This window comes from Erpetoichthys calabaricus, chromosome 6 (assembly GCF_900747795.2).
Source record: "Erpetoichthys calabaricus chromosome 6, fErpCal1.3, whole genome shotgun sequence".
Taxonomy (NCBI): Eukaryota; Metazoa; Chordata; class Cladistia; order Polypteriformes; family Polypteridae; genus Erpetoichthys; species Erpetoichthys calabaricus.
In genome coordinates, this window is record NC_041399.2 from 67,978,539 (window position 1) to 67,995,733 (window position 17,195).

Consider the following 17,195-nt stretch of genomic DNA (forward strand, 5'->3'; position numbering starts at 1 on the left):
TGGAGGGGGTGGGTGAGCGAAGCAAACAGGGGCCAAGCCCCTTAGTCTTTATAAAATACTAGCAGGAGTACCTGCCGTTGCCCAGGAATCTATAACTGGTGAGTAGAAATAGAAATCAAACAAACATTTTTCTGATTGACATTTTATTGTAATAAGTAATATAAGTGGTCATTTTAGAGGCTTTGGATACAGTATATTTTTTGTGTTGTCCTGGGGTTCCGAAAATGAACAAATTGTGAGGATTGCACACTGTAGAACATGTAACGTTGAGTTGTCCATGTGAAAAGCATGGATTTTCCAAGTTGATGTCTTTAACTTGGAGTGATTGCCCTTCAGCCTTAGTAATTCACATAGCAAAATCCAAATGAATAGGAAATTCTAGCCTTTTGAAATCAAAGGGAAAATCATTCGGAATCAGCGAAATTCTTTGTAAGAAAACATGTTGACGTCTTGCACAAGGTTTGCAACGGCCTTGAAATAAACTTTTTTGAAGAGGAAATTGTTGACATTTGAAATCAAAGGGTAAATCATTCAGAATCAGTGGAATTCTTGGTATGAAAACATGTGCAATGTTTGACAGCCTTGAAATAGACTTTTTTGTGGCATTGGAAGTGGAATTTCTAATGCTAAGTCTTTTTTTTGGTGGAATGGATATATTTGCGAAAAGCAGGACAATAATAATGTGTCACATGGTATTACATACGGAATAAGTACCAGAGTGAGATGAATGTACGTTATTTACAATACGTCGGAAAGTGAACAAATAGCACCAGTCAGTCAGGAAGACCAAGACTGAAATCTAACTTTGAGTCAGAAAGCAAGCAAATAGCACCACAAATACAGAAAGCCAGTCACGCGCGCTGGGTCGTTCACATTTTACATCCATACGGCAGGTCCCCTTCACGCGATGAAAGCAGTCGGCTTTCTCATACTTGGACACTTCCGCAATGTCTTGGCAATTTAAAGAAACGTTGGTAAAGAGTGTTGCACAGAGACCAAACATGCCGCTAGATGGCGCCGCCGTTAACATCAGTTGTAACATGCGGCCATCTTGTTGATGATAAGTATGGGGACTTTTTGTGAAAATTGTGTCGGTCAAAAAGTATCCTGTGCTTGACCAAGGACATTTTTCCCAATCAAACATACCCCATGACCTCCTCCTGGTCACAAAGCAGCCCCATACCGAGTTTGGTGGCGATCGGATGCCCGGTGCAGATTTGTATGGCCGCGCACTGGGTTGTTCATGTTTTACATCCATACGGCAGTTCCCCTTCACACGATGAAAGCAGTCGGCTTTCTCATACTTGGACACTTCTGCAATGTCTTGGCAATTTAAAGAAACATTGGTAAAGAGGGATGCACAGAGACCAAACGTGCTGCTATATGGCGCCGCCGTTAACGTCTGTTGTAACGTGCGGCCATCTTGTCGATGATAAGTACGGGGACTTTTTGCGAACGTTGTGTCAGTCAAAAGGTGTCCTGCGCTTGACCAAGGACATTTTTCCCAATCAAACATACCCCATGACCTCCTCCTGGTCACAAAGCAGCCCCATGCCCAGTTTGGTGGTGATCGGACGCCTGGTGCAGATTTGTATGGCGGACAAACAAACATAGACTCTGCTTTATATATTAGATTTAAAGTTGCATTCATGCTTTGTATTCCATTAAGAATAAAATACAACAGTACCTTGATAAAAAGCTGACTGTCAATTCAGTAGAAACACTACGTAATTTATGTTTTTGTGCCACACAACATAGCATGCATCATAGCAGTTTCAGATGTGGTATTTTCATAATATCTGCATGGAGTGCCAACAGAAAGCATTATTAAAATTCTAGGAAAACTGCAGTTGTGCACTGCATGCTTATTTGGAAAACAGCAAAAAGAATAATATACCCCATATGTCTGTGAGTTCACCATGTAATGAATTGGTGTCCCACCCAGTTATTGTTCCTGCTTTATGTTTGGTGCTGCTTGGGACTAGCATTAATATCATGGAAACATGTAAGTGAAAATGAATGATGGATGGAACAATTTATATGAAGTTGTATGTTTAAATCTATGATAGGGAGTTTGCCATTCATGTCTGAAGCAGTCTTCAAATGCTACATTTTCTGTTTTCTATGCACCTAATGGCACTTTTTTTAGTTGTTCTTTATAAACTGAAACACTTTTAAGGGCAAGAACTGACATCATAACAAATTTGTTGAAAAAAAAAAGCACTTTCCAAGTGACAAAATGATGTCATAAATTGAAGACTCCAGTTTGTGAGGGAGAATGTGTGCAGGTACATGAATGGGCCTGAAATGGACTGGTGTCATGTCCAGCTCTGTTTCCCACCTTTCACTCAGTGCTGCCAGGACAGACTCTAGCCCCAGAGTGACCCTAAATTAGGTTAAGTGGGTTTGTTAATATCCATCCATCCTAAATCTGCTTCTACTGAGCAGGGTTGCAGGGAATATGGAGCCTGTCCAAGTTTGCAAAGAGCCTAAGTCAAAAACAATCCTTGGACAGGGCTCCAGTCAATATACAATATGTAGGTAAAATTACAACTGTAATTAATCATTAATGCTGAGGTGAGTAAAAAATTACAAATATTTATCATTCCATATATATGGTTTTTTTGCTCACATTTTTTTAATGAATTATGTTTCATTTGGTGTCTGCAGTGCACTTTTCTCTTAAGAACAATTCAGGTAATTTCCATACCTGTTAATGACTGTTACAATTGCATTCTTGTTTCTACTTGTATTACTATTGTTTGTATACAGGCAATTTTAAATTTGCTTTGCCAATTGCCTGGTGACGACTGCCTTTGGTGAAATAAGCACAGTGTCCATATTTATCAAGCATCTCAAACATTCCTAACGGGCTCAAAAATCTCAGAGTAATGCAAATTTGGTCCCGCTCTTAGGTGTAGGAGTAAAAACATTTCATCCACTTTCCTCGATTAGGGAACTAATACTAATTTCACCAAGATTTAGGAGAGTAGGTCACTAAGACTTGTTAGAAGATGGTGTTTAGGCAGGGATCGACATGGACATCCTGGGAAAGGTGGAGTGTTTTGAAAACACTGGACCAATAAACTTTCAAAAAAGATACTGATTTGACATGGAATCATTTTTAAAATAAATCTTGTATGTCGCATGATCACTCCATGTAAGCAAAGAAGCTATGTGCTGTCAGTTGAAACTGAAGCGTTGATAATGTTACTTTTTTTTTTTTTGGTCACAGGGAAAATCCAATTTTGCAACAGCCATGATTTAAGTAAATTACAAACATTTTTTTTTAAATTTTGCACCAAACTTTGAATAGCCATAGAACACGTGAGGTAATATACAGATTAATACATTTTCCAATACTCCACGCGAGGCAATGTTAAAACAAGCTGCATTTATGCAAATCTTTGGTTTTAGATTATTGTAGATAAATTTTATTAATCCAAAGGGGAAATGCAGATGGCTGCAACAGCAGAAAAATTAAAAACAAAAATACAGACTCACATAACAAATAATAAACTCAATCTATCAATCAATAAATGTATGTATTTTGTGCAGAAATAGTAATGGAGTTGTTTGTAATAATTAACAGCATACACATAAAGATCACTGCACCAAGTGTGGATCAGTATGCATATGTGAATCACAAGCAATATCACAGTATCAACGCACAGGAATCAACACACAATATGAGTGCAGTAAACATTACATTAGGATAACATTAGGAGAACTGGATGCCGCTGCAAATAGCCTTTATGTTATGTTTTATGTATGAACACCCATACCATATGAAATCTGGATGTAGTGCTTTGCCAGTTGGTTAATAGCTTCGAGCACAGCAGAAACAATGGAGTGAAGGTTGGCTGACAAATTCCTGACCTGTCAGCCAGTTCCCTGAGAAGTGACAACAGTTAGCTGATTTAAACTGACATAAAGCCATAAAAGTTTTTCAGTGAAAAAACAAACTATTGGCCTCTTAAAAAAGGAAATAAAATACTGCCAGTGCATCAAAGTCATTGTGTAATATGCTTGTAATGTCAACACACATTATATTAACAGCTTAATGGTATGAATTATTATGCGTGCGAGTCGTCATTTAGCTGGTTTGGCTGCATTTCACAGCTTGATCAAGGGTGTTATCATTTCCCAGTTTCTTGAAGATTTTGTGTACACAAGGGTCAGAGCTGCCGTAAATATACACATGTTCCCTGTTAAGTTTTCTTTTATAGATCGACAATGTTTGGGTGGGAAGTTGTGTACACACATTTTGAGTCTCTTTTTGTGCATATGCAAGCTTTATAAGTGAGGTCCCAGGGCATTGGATAAATTGAGCATTACAGAAGATAAAAGGGAAATAACCGTGATGGACATGAAACGTGAATCTGAAAGACAAGCAGGAACACTGGAAGAGTGAACATGAGTTCAGAAACAGTGATTAGTTGCTGTAACTGCTACCGTGTTTCCCCAAAAGTAAGACCTACTCTGAAAATAAGCCCTAGCATGATTTTCAGGTTGCTCTGTAATATAAGCCATACGCCAAATATAAGACCTAGTCAAGACCGTCAGCTGAAAAGTAAGGCGCCTAAGGCCACGTTTATACTTCACGCAATGTGACGCGTGTGCCCAAAACATCCATTAAATTCCAAGGACACCCTGCCACAATATCTCTGAAAAGGATGTTTAATGATTACATCCATCAATCCAGGGATGCACCCATTCCAGCAGCATCGGTGCAAGACAGAAACAAAATCCCTGGACGAGGCATCAGCTCATCGCAAGGTGAACACAAACACCCACATACACTGGCAACATTGTAGCTTCACCAAATCCCCAAACCTTCATGTCTTTGGATAGAAAACTGAGCACACTGTGGAAACCCACCATGAATACATGCAAACTCCAGGAAGAAGTCACAAGGGACATGACTCCCTGCGAGACAACAGCGCTACCGCTCTGCCACCGTGCCACCCCTTTATGTGTAACTATTAACAGTATTCATTATTTAAACAAAGTTAACGATTTATCTGTAAAATGTAACATACATATTTTAGCTGGAATATCAGAAATGTAATGTGTTCTATGGGGCGATTGCTGCTGTCAGTTCAGGAGGAAGATCCAGAAGCGCGTAGCAATTTAACAACAGAGTCGGTTTTAAGATGACGTTTACGACGGTCTGATTTAATGATAAACTACAAGGTCAAAGTGGACATTTCGAGGTTAAAGCCGAAATTTTTACTTTAATCACAAAATAGACATTTTCATTATGTCCTTATTTTTTTTCTCTGTGGCTCAAATATGCCGCCGTACTTTCTGACGGTATTGTAAAGGTACAAAAAAAAAAGACGGCACAGAAGATGGTATGTGAGACTTTTAAAATATATTGTGTCATTACTTTGGGGAATATGCGACGCTTGAATATAAAAGCACCACGATTGCATTTATATGTCGGCATTTAGCTTCACCACATCGAACCATTCATCAAACGCACAATGATCCTGGAGGATCCTAAAAGCGGCTGGAGTAGCAAGAAATTCAGGCTGGAACTCAGGATTTGAATGTGGAGAGTTATGACGATATTCCAGAAGAAGATGACATGACTGTATTTGGATAAAAGTATATTGTTGTACATGAATAAATATAAGACATCCCCTGAAAATAAGCCCTAGTGCATCTTTTGGAACAAAAATTAATATAAGACCCTGTCTTATTTTCAGGGAAACACAGTACTTTTCAAGGGGCTTCCCATGGCCATAACAGCAGGAAGGTGATTCTTGTGAAAGTACAGGTATAGATAATTTACTATTAAATAAACATTTCTGTTATCGGGCTTTACTCTCATTCTGTGCAAGTGTCTTGGATTTCCGATCTCAGTGCTCATTAAAGTGGACCTATTATTATTATTATTCTTAATGTTGTTGCCAGGCAGCAATAATTACATGCAGCTTAATGCAATACCCTATTGAGATGGGTCTAACTGCAGCCAGCAATACCTATGACTTTATTATGCTTTCCTTATTCTTCTTCTCCTATTAGTTTCAGTATTATCTTTATACAGTATATAAAACTGTACGGTGACTGACTGACTAACAGATCAATGCACAGTCTAAACCGCTGGTGCTAGAAACGTGAGATTTGGACAATAGATACCTTTTATGATGTAGGCACTCACTAAGAAGGGATTTTTTTGAAATTCAACACCTGAGTGGGTGAAAAGGGGGGTTAAACTTTTTTAAAGTGACACCTGTATATCAGAAACTACTTAAGTGAGAAACACAAAAATTGGTATACAGACACTTCAATTAAAATAAAATAAACAAACACATATTTTTGGATTTTTGCAGGGGTGATACAGGGTGTGCAAGTTTGTATGGGAAAAAAATGAAAATAGGACTTTGATCTTCAAACTTGATAAATGTGCTCTACATAAGGAATAAATAAACACGTACTTGTGTTTTTGAAAATTTAACCCCTGAGGGGTGAAAAGGACAGGTAAACATTTTTAAACACCCATATATCAGAAACTCCTTGACTGAGATATGCAAGAATTAGTATACAGACTCTTCAATACATACAAATAAACACATATTTTAATCTTTATATATAATACGCTACCGCAGCTGTTCATTTGCCTGTCCAGGATTTTACATCACCTGTAGCTCGCAAACCATTTGACCTATTGACCTGAAATTTGGTACACATATACTATGTGACATCTACTATCCCGTTTCAGGGTGATGATTGATTTCCAAGGTTATACCTCTTTTTATTTTTATTTTATTGTAGAATCAACTCTCGGCAGTGGCCAGCAGGGTGGCCATGCAGCGCAAGTGTACTTTCTCCGTTCTCATCCCTACCACCTTCGCCATCACTTCCCCTACAACCTTCATATCTTAAATAATTTATGAGGCAGATTGAAGGCTTAAATGCCAGCTTAAGTGAATAATTAAAGAAAACGTACTAAGTAATTGCAACACAAATACTGACTTAATCAGTTTTAACGCGAAAAGATGTCGATGAAAGAAGAGAAGAAGTGGGCCGCTAGGGTTGAGAAAAGAAGAGCTGCTCAGGAAGCAGCAAGTGCATCAACCTCTGAGCAAACGGATTCTAAACGTACAGAGAAAGAGTATGAAAACTAGGAATGCTCAAGTCAAGTGTATTCACTGCATGTTATCGTGTAGTGCGTCGTTACTGGTAAATAAATACGTGCTTCTACATTAAAAACATTTTAATTTTCGTCTTTTTAACATGCACACCAATTGTGTAATTATTTGTGTAATTATTAGCTACTAAAAATTGTAACAAAATAATAGTAATACAGTTCGTACTGCGCACGCGCCACCGCCGCGGAGTATATAAGCCATTTGTCTGTCTAGGCAACATGTCTGCATGTTCAATATTACTTTCGGTTCTATCTTCTAATTTGTAAAACTGTATCTTTCAGTGAAAATCAGTCGCGAAATCGCTGCTCTCGCATCCTCTGGGATCACTGCTACACTTCTAGAAGGGGACAAGACTGCACATGCTGCTTTTAAGCTTCCTTTCAACCTGATACACGTAGAGCCACTTTATGTAATATTTCCAAGCAAAGTAATATGGCAGAAGTGCTACGACATACTATGCGTATTGTTTGGGATGAAAGCACTATGGCACATAAAAGGGATATTGAACCTCTGAATAGAAGCCTTCAAGATATCAGGGATAATAATATGGCGATTTTCGTCAAACATTACCAGTAGTGCCCAGAGGAACACGAGCAGATGAAGTCAAAGTATGTTTTATGAGATCTTATCTGTGGACATCGGTGACCAAACTCAAACTCACCAAAAATTTGAGTCCATCTAAGGGGTGATGTTTTCGCTGGTCAGTTTTTAGACCTGTTGCTCAAAATAGGAAATGGCGATTGTCCAGAGTCGGATGGTAAACTTACCATCCCTTCAGAACTGTGTTCTATCGTGACCACTGTGGAAGCCATAATTTCCAAAATATATCCTGATTTTGCCTACATCCATAATAAGCCTATGGAATGGATATGCGAGCGTCCTATTCTTACCCTAAAAACGATCAAACAAGCATGATCAACAACGTCTTATTAAATTCTTTTGGAAGGGCTTTAATGGAATACAAATCGGTAGATTCGGTGCTAAATACGGATAATGCTACAAACTATCCCGTTGAATTTCTTAATACGCTTAAACCACCGGGCCTCCCAAACAATTATTTTGAAAGTGGGTGCTCCAGTGATGTTCCTGTGAAACCTACACCCGCCCGAACTCTGTAATGGAACCAGGCAGCAGGTAATAGCATTAAAAAGCAACATTATCGAGGCGACAATATTGACCGTACGCGCTCGAGTGGAGTCAGTGCTCAAACTGCGCATACCTCTGATTTTCCCTTTGAATTCAAGAGCTTGCAGGTCCTCCTTAAAGTCTGTTTTCCCATGACCATCAATACGTCTCACGGTCAGACATTAAGTTTCACCGGAGTGGACTGAAGGGAAGACTGTTTCTCACACGGTCAATTTTATGTTGCATGCTCGAGAGACAGCTCACCCAGCAGTCTGGTCATTTTGACACAAGAAAAAAATACTAGAAACACTGTTTATAAAGAAGTGTTCCATCCGTAATATGTAAAGAGTTAAACTGTTTTTTTGATGACCTGCTGACCTTTAACGAATTTCATGCGAACGAACTTGCAGGCAAAATATAAAATATATAAATACTAAATATATATATATATAAAACAATATAATAATCATATATCATATTCTAATCAAATCAAAATTAATACAGTATTTTGTTTCATATTTCAACTATGAATAGCCCAGGCAACGCCGGGCAATCCAGCTAGTCATTATTATATTCGTGGTGAAGACTTAATATTATTTTCATAAAAATACAAAGTGTCATCATGATTTCCAATGAAACTATGACGAGTCAGTTTGTCATTCTTTCATTCTCAAACGTGAACTCCTACTCCAAGCTGGGAGCAGGTATAGTACGATTCAAATACATTTTTGTTATGTCCTACTACTCTGAGGTAGGACGAATTCTTAGTTAAGTTACACTTTTAGTGCAGTTCGTATGAATAAGTCCGAGACGTTCGAGAAGTGAAGACACAGCTATCATAGTGTCTCTTTCTGAATCTATACAGTATATTTGTTAAATGATTATACGACAAAACACGCACATATACAAAGTACACGTTTTCAGTCACGTGTATACTAGCTGACGTTGTCATTCTTTTTGCTACATGGACAAGTGTGAACGAGTAAAACCCACACGTGGGGACAGGCGAAACGGCCCCTAAAGCCATACATTTCTTTCTTCACTATGCTTTAGCCGCGTGCTGCACGTGCATTTTCTTCTTTCCATTAACAACAACCTACTTGGCACTGCAGATTGTCATCCCGCACTGCCGAATCCGCACTCATCGTTCTCTTGTTCCGCCTGCACCGAGTACACGTGACACGGACTGGAAGGGGCACGGACTGGACTGGGGCTTTATTTTTTTCTGTAACGCGTAGTGTCAAGATAGGTATCGGGAAAAGACTCAAGAAGGCAGCGCCAGGCGACCCACCCTTAGTTTGAAGCGTTGCTTTCGAGCGCCTATTCTGTAAAGTTACTGCTTAACAGCCGACGGAAATTTGATCTTCGCTTATAAGAAGCAGAAGTGCTTCCGGAGCATTAAGGACACGTTTCGTGAGTGTAAGGAAAATATATAATAAATAAACCGTTGATTTTTGTTTTGGTGCCAAGATAAAAGAAAATGAATGACAAAGTAAAAATTGACCACATGTTCCCCCCTAACCCCTAACGTCTTTTTTTGTGTGTTTAACTGAGAAGATACATTGCACGTAACTGTTTTGTTTATTGTTGAGGTTCTTGTGTCAGCCCACTGCGTTGATGTCGGACTTCAATTTATAATAGGCAGGGTTAAACAGGAGGATCGCATCCTTTATTAGTCAGTTTCAGCCCATCTTGTAGTAATACGCGAGCAGCTCGCTACATTACGGATTTGAGCTCCCAATTTGTCAAAGCCGCACCTGCCTACGGGGAGGGGGCATCGCTGACAGGTCGACAAGTAACGTCCCGCCTTGATACACAGTAAAAAAAAAAAAAAAAGCAAGACCCATATCTCAGTTAGCTACGGTAGAAGGTGAAAAAAGTGCGCTCTTAGTAAAGTTCACCATCAGCAAACCGTTATCAGGTGAAGGGTCTCGCGTTAATTGTTGCTGTTTATCTCTCCGAGCCATCGAAATCTCGCCAATCTTTAGCTAAAACTCAAAAACATTTACTGGGTCAACAGGAAGTTTTTAAAGGCTTTATTCATCACATGTTGAGCGTGACTTTATGGTTATTGTGGCTTCAACCCTCAGCAGATTAGTCCAGTTTGATAATTTCTAGGAGGCAACTCCCCCACCTAGTGTGATCGGTGCCGTATGACGCGCTAGTATTTAGTAAGTCTCATTTTATGTAAAGGGCAATACTTCTTTAACTAAAAATTTAAATCCGCTTATACATAAAGAGCAATGCGACGCAAATGAAACTCGGGAAGTAAACAAACCTATCTTCACATTGGAATTTGGCTGAATTTTGATAAGGGGTAAGTGAGCGTCGAGGTGCAGCTTATGTGTTTTAATACACAATATAGAAAATCGCTCGTGTTGATTCATATTGTTTGTGTTAACTTAAGTCGATTGAAAACTAGTTTACGCGGAGTTCGGAGTAGCGTGACCAGCAGCGAGAATTTGTAGTGGCCTCTCATTGAAGATTCAGAAAGCTGTTCCGATACCGTGCTTCGATCGTTCTTTGTTTAAAAAAAAAATAATAATAATAATGATTAAAAGCATTAGGGTACATGTAAGGGCGAACTTTTAAGCTCTCTTTGTTCGTCGACCTCACCAAAATCTGTGTACACAATATGCATGTGATGCAAAGTTAATTCTGGAACTAAAAAACGTACCTACGTCCTACTAGATCAAGCATGGAATAACTGAAAATTGGTTTTGATATGAGCAGCGCTTTTTGAATAGACACTTTAGTCTTCTGTTACTGTTAAGTGGCAGATTTCACTTACAAATGCCACCCATATTTGAAATAAAATGAATCAAAAATGGGTGGAAAGACGATATATCAAGTAGTCCTCATTTTCTTTATTGTCTTTTGCAGGGAAGGATATCATAGGATAATGTAAAACTCACAAGAATAAAGTTCTGCTGTGCTCTTTTAATTTTATATTGTGTTCTGTGTTTCTGTAATATATAAGTAAAGTGATGGTTTAAAATTGTACATTTAGTATATTATGTAATTTAGTATATTCATTTTAATTATAGAAAAATAGATTTTCGTAAGACATTCCACTGTGCCAGTGTTCATGAAAGTTATATGAAAAAGAGAACAAACACCTCCTGCCTTGGAGTGTTATTGTGTTAGGGTATTTTCCAAGGAATCCAATTGCAGGTCCTGAAAGAGAGTGGCCCATCATCTTGAGAGAAGGTGACACCTAGAATTGTATGCCGGCATCACTTGTTCCTTGGTTTTTTATAGTTACTTTTGTAAAGGAATAAATGGGAAGGTAAGCAACTTTCCATCCATCTTTTTGCTAAACCCACTTTGCCCAATTTAGAGGTGTAAATCTGAGTACTGCCTTGTTTGATAAAATGTGATTTTTTTTTTTTAATTAGAGAGTTAGTAGTCTGTAGGGTTAATTATCTTTAGTAAAGAGATTGTGTTTTTCACATTTTTGGGTAAATGTTAATACAACTGTAAATGTGCCTTGGTATCTTGTATAAGACTAGTTTATTCTAGCCATAGTAGTAGGCTAACTGATGTTGTATTTAATATTTGGTGTTCAAATACATCTAGGAGATCCTCGTCTAGTACAAAGTTAGCAAGGTGAACCACTATAACCAAGCCTGGGAGTGGTGTTCGCAAGCAAGCACGTGTGGTTGAATGACCCACATAACCAGTTCAGGCACTCGCCACCCACAAGGGGAACCTGTGGGTCAGATGCAAAGGCTTTCTTTGGCAATAGGAACTGATTCTTAGTATGTAAAGCTTTACATGTTTGGTTAGGTAGTAACTGGATCTTGTGTGAAAAAGATTGAAAAATTGTCAGATATTGTTGCGTTCTGCTGTTTACACAACATTGACTCTGGGAGGAAACTTGTTGAGCAAGGGTAGTCTATGTCCTACCCTGAAGTTGCTCCACAAAAGTGGCCCCGTGCTGGTCTGGGAATACTCGCAAACCCCTGCCTGGGAACCATACAGTTGAAGTGTATTCTGATGGATGATTAGGTCACTCATTGTGAATTTGGGTTGCAGAGAGTAAAATATTGGCATTCTCTGAAGCTAAAGTTATTACAATAATAAAAAGCTAGAAGGAACTTAGTATTATAGAAGTGCACTTTTAGCTAAATTGCATTTTACAGTACATTGTCAGTGGAAAGTGGTGAACAGTGCCTTGGGAGAGTGGAGTGATGGTCTCCAGTTTTAAAAAAAAAAAAAAAAAAAAGAGGACAAGAGGCTATGTTACTGAGAGGTCACACTCCTTACCTCCCAGGGAAAACCTATGCTGGGATACTAAAATAGAAACCCTGTGTAAAAATCCACTTCAAGAGAGGGAATGTGGATGCTGTCTTGGTTGTGAAATAATGAACAAACTCTTCTTGTGCAGATACTTGGAGGGTCATGATTGCGCGCCCATCCTATCTACAATCACTAGAGAGACGTTTATGAATATACATCATGTGATATGTTGTAAAAGATGCTGTAACAGTAAGGGATTCCACAGCTGCATGTCAGTCATTCCTTGTTTTTGCAGAGACAGAGTTTTGTTTGTGTACTTGGTACTAAGTCAAGTCTGTTCAGTGTGGGCATGTGCTTTGCATTATTCCAGACACCACCCATGACATTCCCACTGGTAAAAAGACTGATGTGATGGACATGATGGAGTAAAAGTGCCCAGTCAGACTAGATACCTTTCACATTTGAACAAAGTTTATATTAAACTAGCATTCATTCTTTTTTGTTGTAATTAACATAGTTTTAATATTTCTGTCTGCAGAAAAATGTCACTTGAATTAAACAGTTGGGCATGTTTACTTTGCACTTATTTCTTGACTAAAAGTATGACCTTTGTCAGTGGTTTAACAGAGGAGATGGAATGATAAAGATGTTTTATCTGTAAATTTAGTTCCTCAAAGTTAGGTTGCAATCTGTATAACACTTGTGCACCTCAGTTGCTAGATTATCTTTAATTTATATCAGCAGTATTAAGGAAACAAATGGTCACAGATCCCATCACACTGACTGATCAGATAAGAAATGCCACACTATATCTGCATTTCTTGTCAGTTTTTGATCTCTGCCTTGCCCTCTGGAGTCTGTAGGATGTGTTTGTGCATTACTTTGCATTAGAAATTAAGAAATAAGCAAATGTGGTTTGGAATTGAGACTGGTTGAGCAGGTAGACCCAATAAAAATGTGGTAAAATGAAAACCAGCTTCAGCCGTTTGCAAAACATGCCATGCATAATATATAATGTGTATAGTTCACATGTAGGCAGCCTGCAGTGCAGTAAATGCTCATCTTATAATTCTGTAATCTGTGTGGTGCAAGAGAGGTTCTGTTGCAGTTTTTACTTTGTGTTAACTGTCAATTTAGTGTCAAATTGTAACAATTTTCAAACTGGACATTTCCTTCACGCCACCTTTATAAAAACAGATTTATAAATGCAAGTTGTTGTGCGTTATAACACTGTGGATTTTTTTGTGTAATTTAATAGTAATTACAAAAACCTTAACATGACAAAATATAATATTTATATAAGATTCAAACATGTCTGACCAATACAATGTAAAGACCTGGTTTAAGTCTTCAAATCCAAGATTTTGCAACCAAAGACCAGTTGGACAACCTTTCTGTTTGAATCCTAACCCAGTCACCTTCTGAAGACTGCATGTTGTCAGCATGAATTTTGGCTAGGTTATAGATTTCATCCCACATCCCAAAGATTTGCATGTTAAAGGATTAGTTTGATATTTTCTAAGTCAAAGTTAGATTTTCACAAATATGATGTACATTAATTTGCCACAAGAAATTGTGCTCATAAGTGAAGCATTTTTTTTGTAATACTAAATGCTGCGTCTTGTGCTGCTAAAATTGTGTATAAGTCGCCACTCTAGATGTAAAAAGCAAAGCCTTATACCTTATGGAATAAATAAGTTTTCAAGCCAATAATGTTCTTGAGTATTGATCTGTGTCTTGTTACACAAGAAGTGTAGAAAGGGTATCCATGTTGTTTACTGGAGAATATTTTTGTAAGATTCTGTCATTTTTAAAGGACATTTGGCTATGCTCTTCATGTCATTACCAGTCTCCCTCTATGGTAAACGTTTCACTCCTATTCCTGTAGATTGCTTTGAGAATGCTGCAATTGCCATTGTTTGAATATCATAACTATTGTGATAAACTCAATGACTTTGGTAACTGAATTAACTGTCCTAATAGTGAGTTCAGTGATTTAACATCTGCTTTTGTATATGTGTGTTTTATCCTAGGAATACTGGGCTTCATCATAGATAGCACAAAATTGCTCCATGTCTGAAGTGTTTTGCTAGCTAAATATTAAGCCCTTTTGGTAGCCTTGATAACTGCGTATTTGAGAAAGGTACTGAAGAGTCATTCATGAAATCTTTGCCTTCCTTTGTCAAAAAAAAACCAAACTATTGTACTGAACATTATGTTCAGTGCTGTGTGCTGGGTTTTCTGTATGCTTGAGTCCATGTGCTTACAGGTGCCACCTTATGCATGCTTGATAGATATAACCAGTGCTTGGTTTTGGGCTTTTCAAATAACAATTTGAATCTCTGGTAATGACTGTCTGGTCTATTTTTGCATATGCAGTTTCAAGCATACTTGTTGTGAATTGAAAATATTATGGGGTTTCTTTTTGCTGTAATCACTAATCATGCATCAACATCTTCTCTGCCCCATCGCAAAATCTGAAAACTAATGCCCTTCTGCTAAATTTGCATGGAGCTTACACTGGTTTAGGCTAAGGTTTTTCTCTGGAATAAGACCAATAAACTGTCACTTTATCCACTCCCTCAAACATGCATACACATTCACTCTACCAATCCCACTAATTTGTAAATAGACAATTTACTGTGTTTCTTTTGGGATGTGGGAAGAAACACCACATTCATTTAGGGAGAAGAGGCAAACTTCACACGAGCTACAGTTAGGTGCATGATTCAATCCCAGGGCGTATATAAGACTCGCTGTGTGAGAAGGGCCAAAAACATTCTCAAGGACAAAACTCATCCTGGAAATTCTTTGATTTCCTCCTGTCAGGCAGACACTTTAGGTCAATCCGTGTACACACAAACAGACTAAAAAATTACTTTTTCCCATCTGCCATAAACTTTCTGAACTCTGAATCTCCTCAGGAGATCATTTTTAATTGAACATGTGCAATAAGCTATATTGGTAATGTGCAATATACTAATGTAATACTAAATATACTATGTAATGTACTATTCATTAACGGGTGCAATAACAATTTATGTTGCTGTACTTTGAGCAATAATTTCATCTGGTTACTTAATCACTTAACACTGTAGATAGATACTGTAGATAGATACAGTGAGGCAAAAAAGTATTTAGTCAGCCACCAATTGTGCAAGTTCTCCCACTTAAAAAGATGAGAGAGGCCTGTAATTTTCATCATAGGTATACCTCAACTATGAGAGGCAAAATGAGAAAAAAAATCCAGAAAATCACACTGTCTGATTTTTAAAGAATTTATTTGCAAATTATGGTGGAAAATAAGTATTTGGTCACCTACAAACAAGCAAGATTTCTGGCTCTCACAGACCTGTAACAACTTCTGTAAGAGGCTCCTCTGTCCTCCACTCATTACCTGTATTAATGGCACCTGCTTGAAATCATTATCAATATAAAAGACACCTGTCCACAACCTCAAACAGTCACACTCCAAACTCCACTATGGCCAAGACCAAAGAGCTGTCAAAGGGCACAAGAAACAAAATTGTAGACCTGCACCAGGCTGGGAAGACTGAATCTGCAATAGGTAAGCAGCTTGGTGTGAAGAAATCAACTGTGGGAGCAATTATTAGAAAATGGAAGACATACAAGACCACTGATAATCTCCCTCGATCTGGGGCTCCATGCAAGATCTCACCCCATGGAGTCAAAATGATCACAAGAACGGTGAGCAGAAGTCCCAGAACCACACGGGGGGACCTAGTGAATGACCTGCAGAGAACTGGGACCAAAGCAACAAAGGTTACCATCAGTAACACACTATGCCGCCAGGGACTCAAATACTGCAGTGCCAGACGTGTCCCCCTGCTTAAGCCAGTACATCTGCAGGCCCGTCTGAAGTTTGCTAGAGAGCATTTGGATGATCCAGAAGAGGACTGGGAGAATGTCATATGGTCAGATGAAAAAACTCTACTCGTCGTGTTTGGAGGAGAAAGAATGCTGAGTTGCATCCAAAGAACACCATACCTACTGTAAAGCATGGGGGTGGAAACATCATGCTTTGGGGCTGTTTTTCTGCAAAGGGACCAGGACGACTGATCCATGTAAAGGAAAGAAATGATTGGGGTCATGTATCGTCAGATTTTGAGTGAAAACCTCGTTTCATCAGCAAGGGCATTGAAGATGAAACGTGGCTGGGTCTTTCAGCATGACAATGATCCCAAACACACGCCCAGGTAACGACGGAGTGGCTTCGTAAGAAGCATTTCAAGGTCCTGGAGTGGCCTAGCCAGTCTCCAGATCTCAACCCCATAGAAAATCTTTGGAGGGAGTTGAAAGTCCGTGTTGCCCAGCGACAGCCCCAAAACATCACTGCTCTAGAGGAGATCTGCATGGAGGAATGGGCCAAAATGCCAGCAACAGTGTGTGAAAACCTTGTGAAGACTTACAGAAAACGTTTGACCTCTGTCGTTGCCAACAAAGGGCATATAACAGTATTGAGATGAACTTTTGTTATTGACCAAATACTTTTTTTCCACCATAATTTGCAAATAAATTCTTCAAAAATCAGACAATGTGATTTTCTGGATTTCTTTTTTCTCATTTTGTGTCTCATAGTTGAGGTATACCTATGATGAAAATTATAGGCCTCTCTCATCTTTTTAAGTGGGAGAACTTGCACAATTG

The 17,195-nt window shown here is 38.5% G+C and overlaps 2 protein-coding genes across 8 annotated transcripts in view; one reads left to right on the plus strand and one right to left on the minus strand.

Moving 5' to 3' along the window:
- impact (impact RWD domain protein) overlaps positions 1-9,537 on the minus strand; it is a 404,211-nt gene extending 394,674 nt beyond the window's left edge. The window contains exon 1 of one of the 3 annotated variants that reach the window (XM_051928923.1): positions 9,386-9,537. In XM_051928923.1, the coding sequence (XP_051784883.1) occupies positions 9,386-9,430 (45 nt within the window). In that variant the 5' untranslated portion in view covers positions 9,431-9,537. The remainder of the gene's footprint in view (positions 1-9,385) is intronic. The other 2 variants (XM_051928924.1, XM_028803654.2) reach the window with 2 other exon arrangements.
- Positions 9,538-9,570: 33 nt separating this feature from the next.
- Positions 9,571-17,195, plus strand: part of osbpl1a (oxysterol binding protein-like 1A) — a 226,803-nt gene continuing 219,178 nt past the window's right edge. For 2 of the 5 annotated variants that reach the window (XM_028803651.2, XM_051928916.1), the window contains exon 1: positions 10,128-10,602. The gene's annotated coding sequence lies outside the window, so the exon portion shown is untranslated. Of the gene's footprint in view, positions 9,705-10,127; positions 10,603-17,195 lie in introns of those variants that run through there. The other 3 variants (XM_051928917.1, XM_051928919.1, XM_028803652.2) reach the window with 2 other exon arrangements.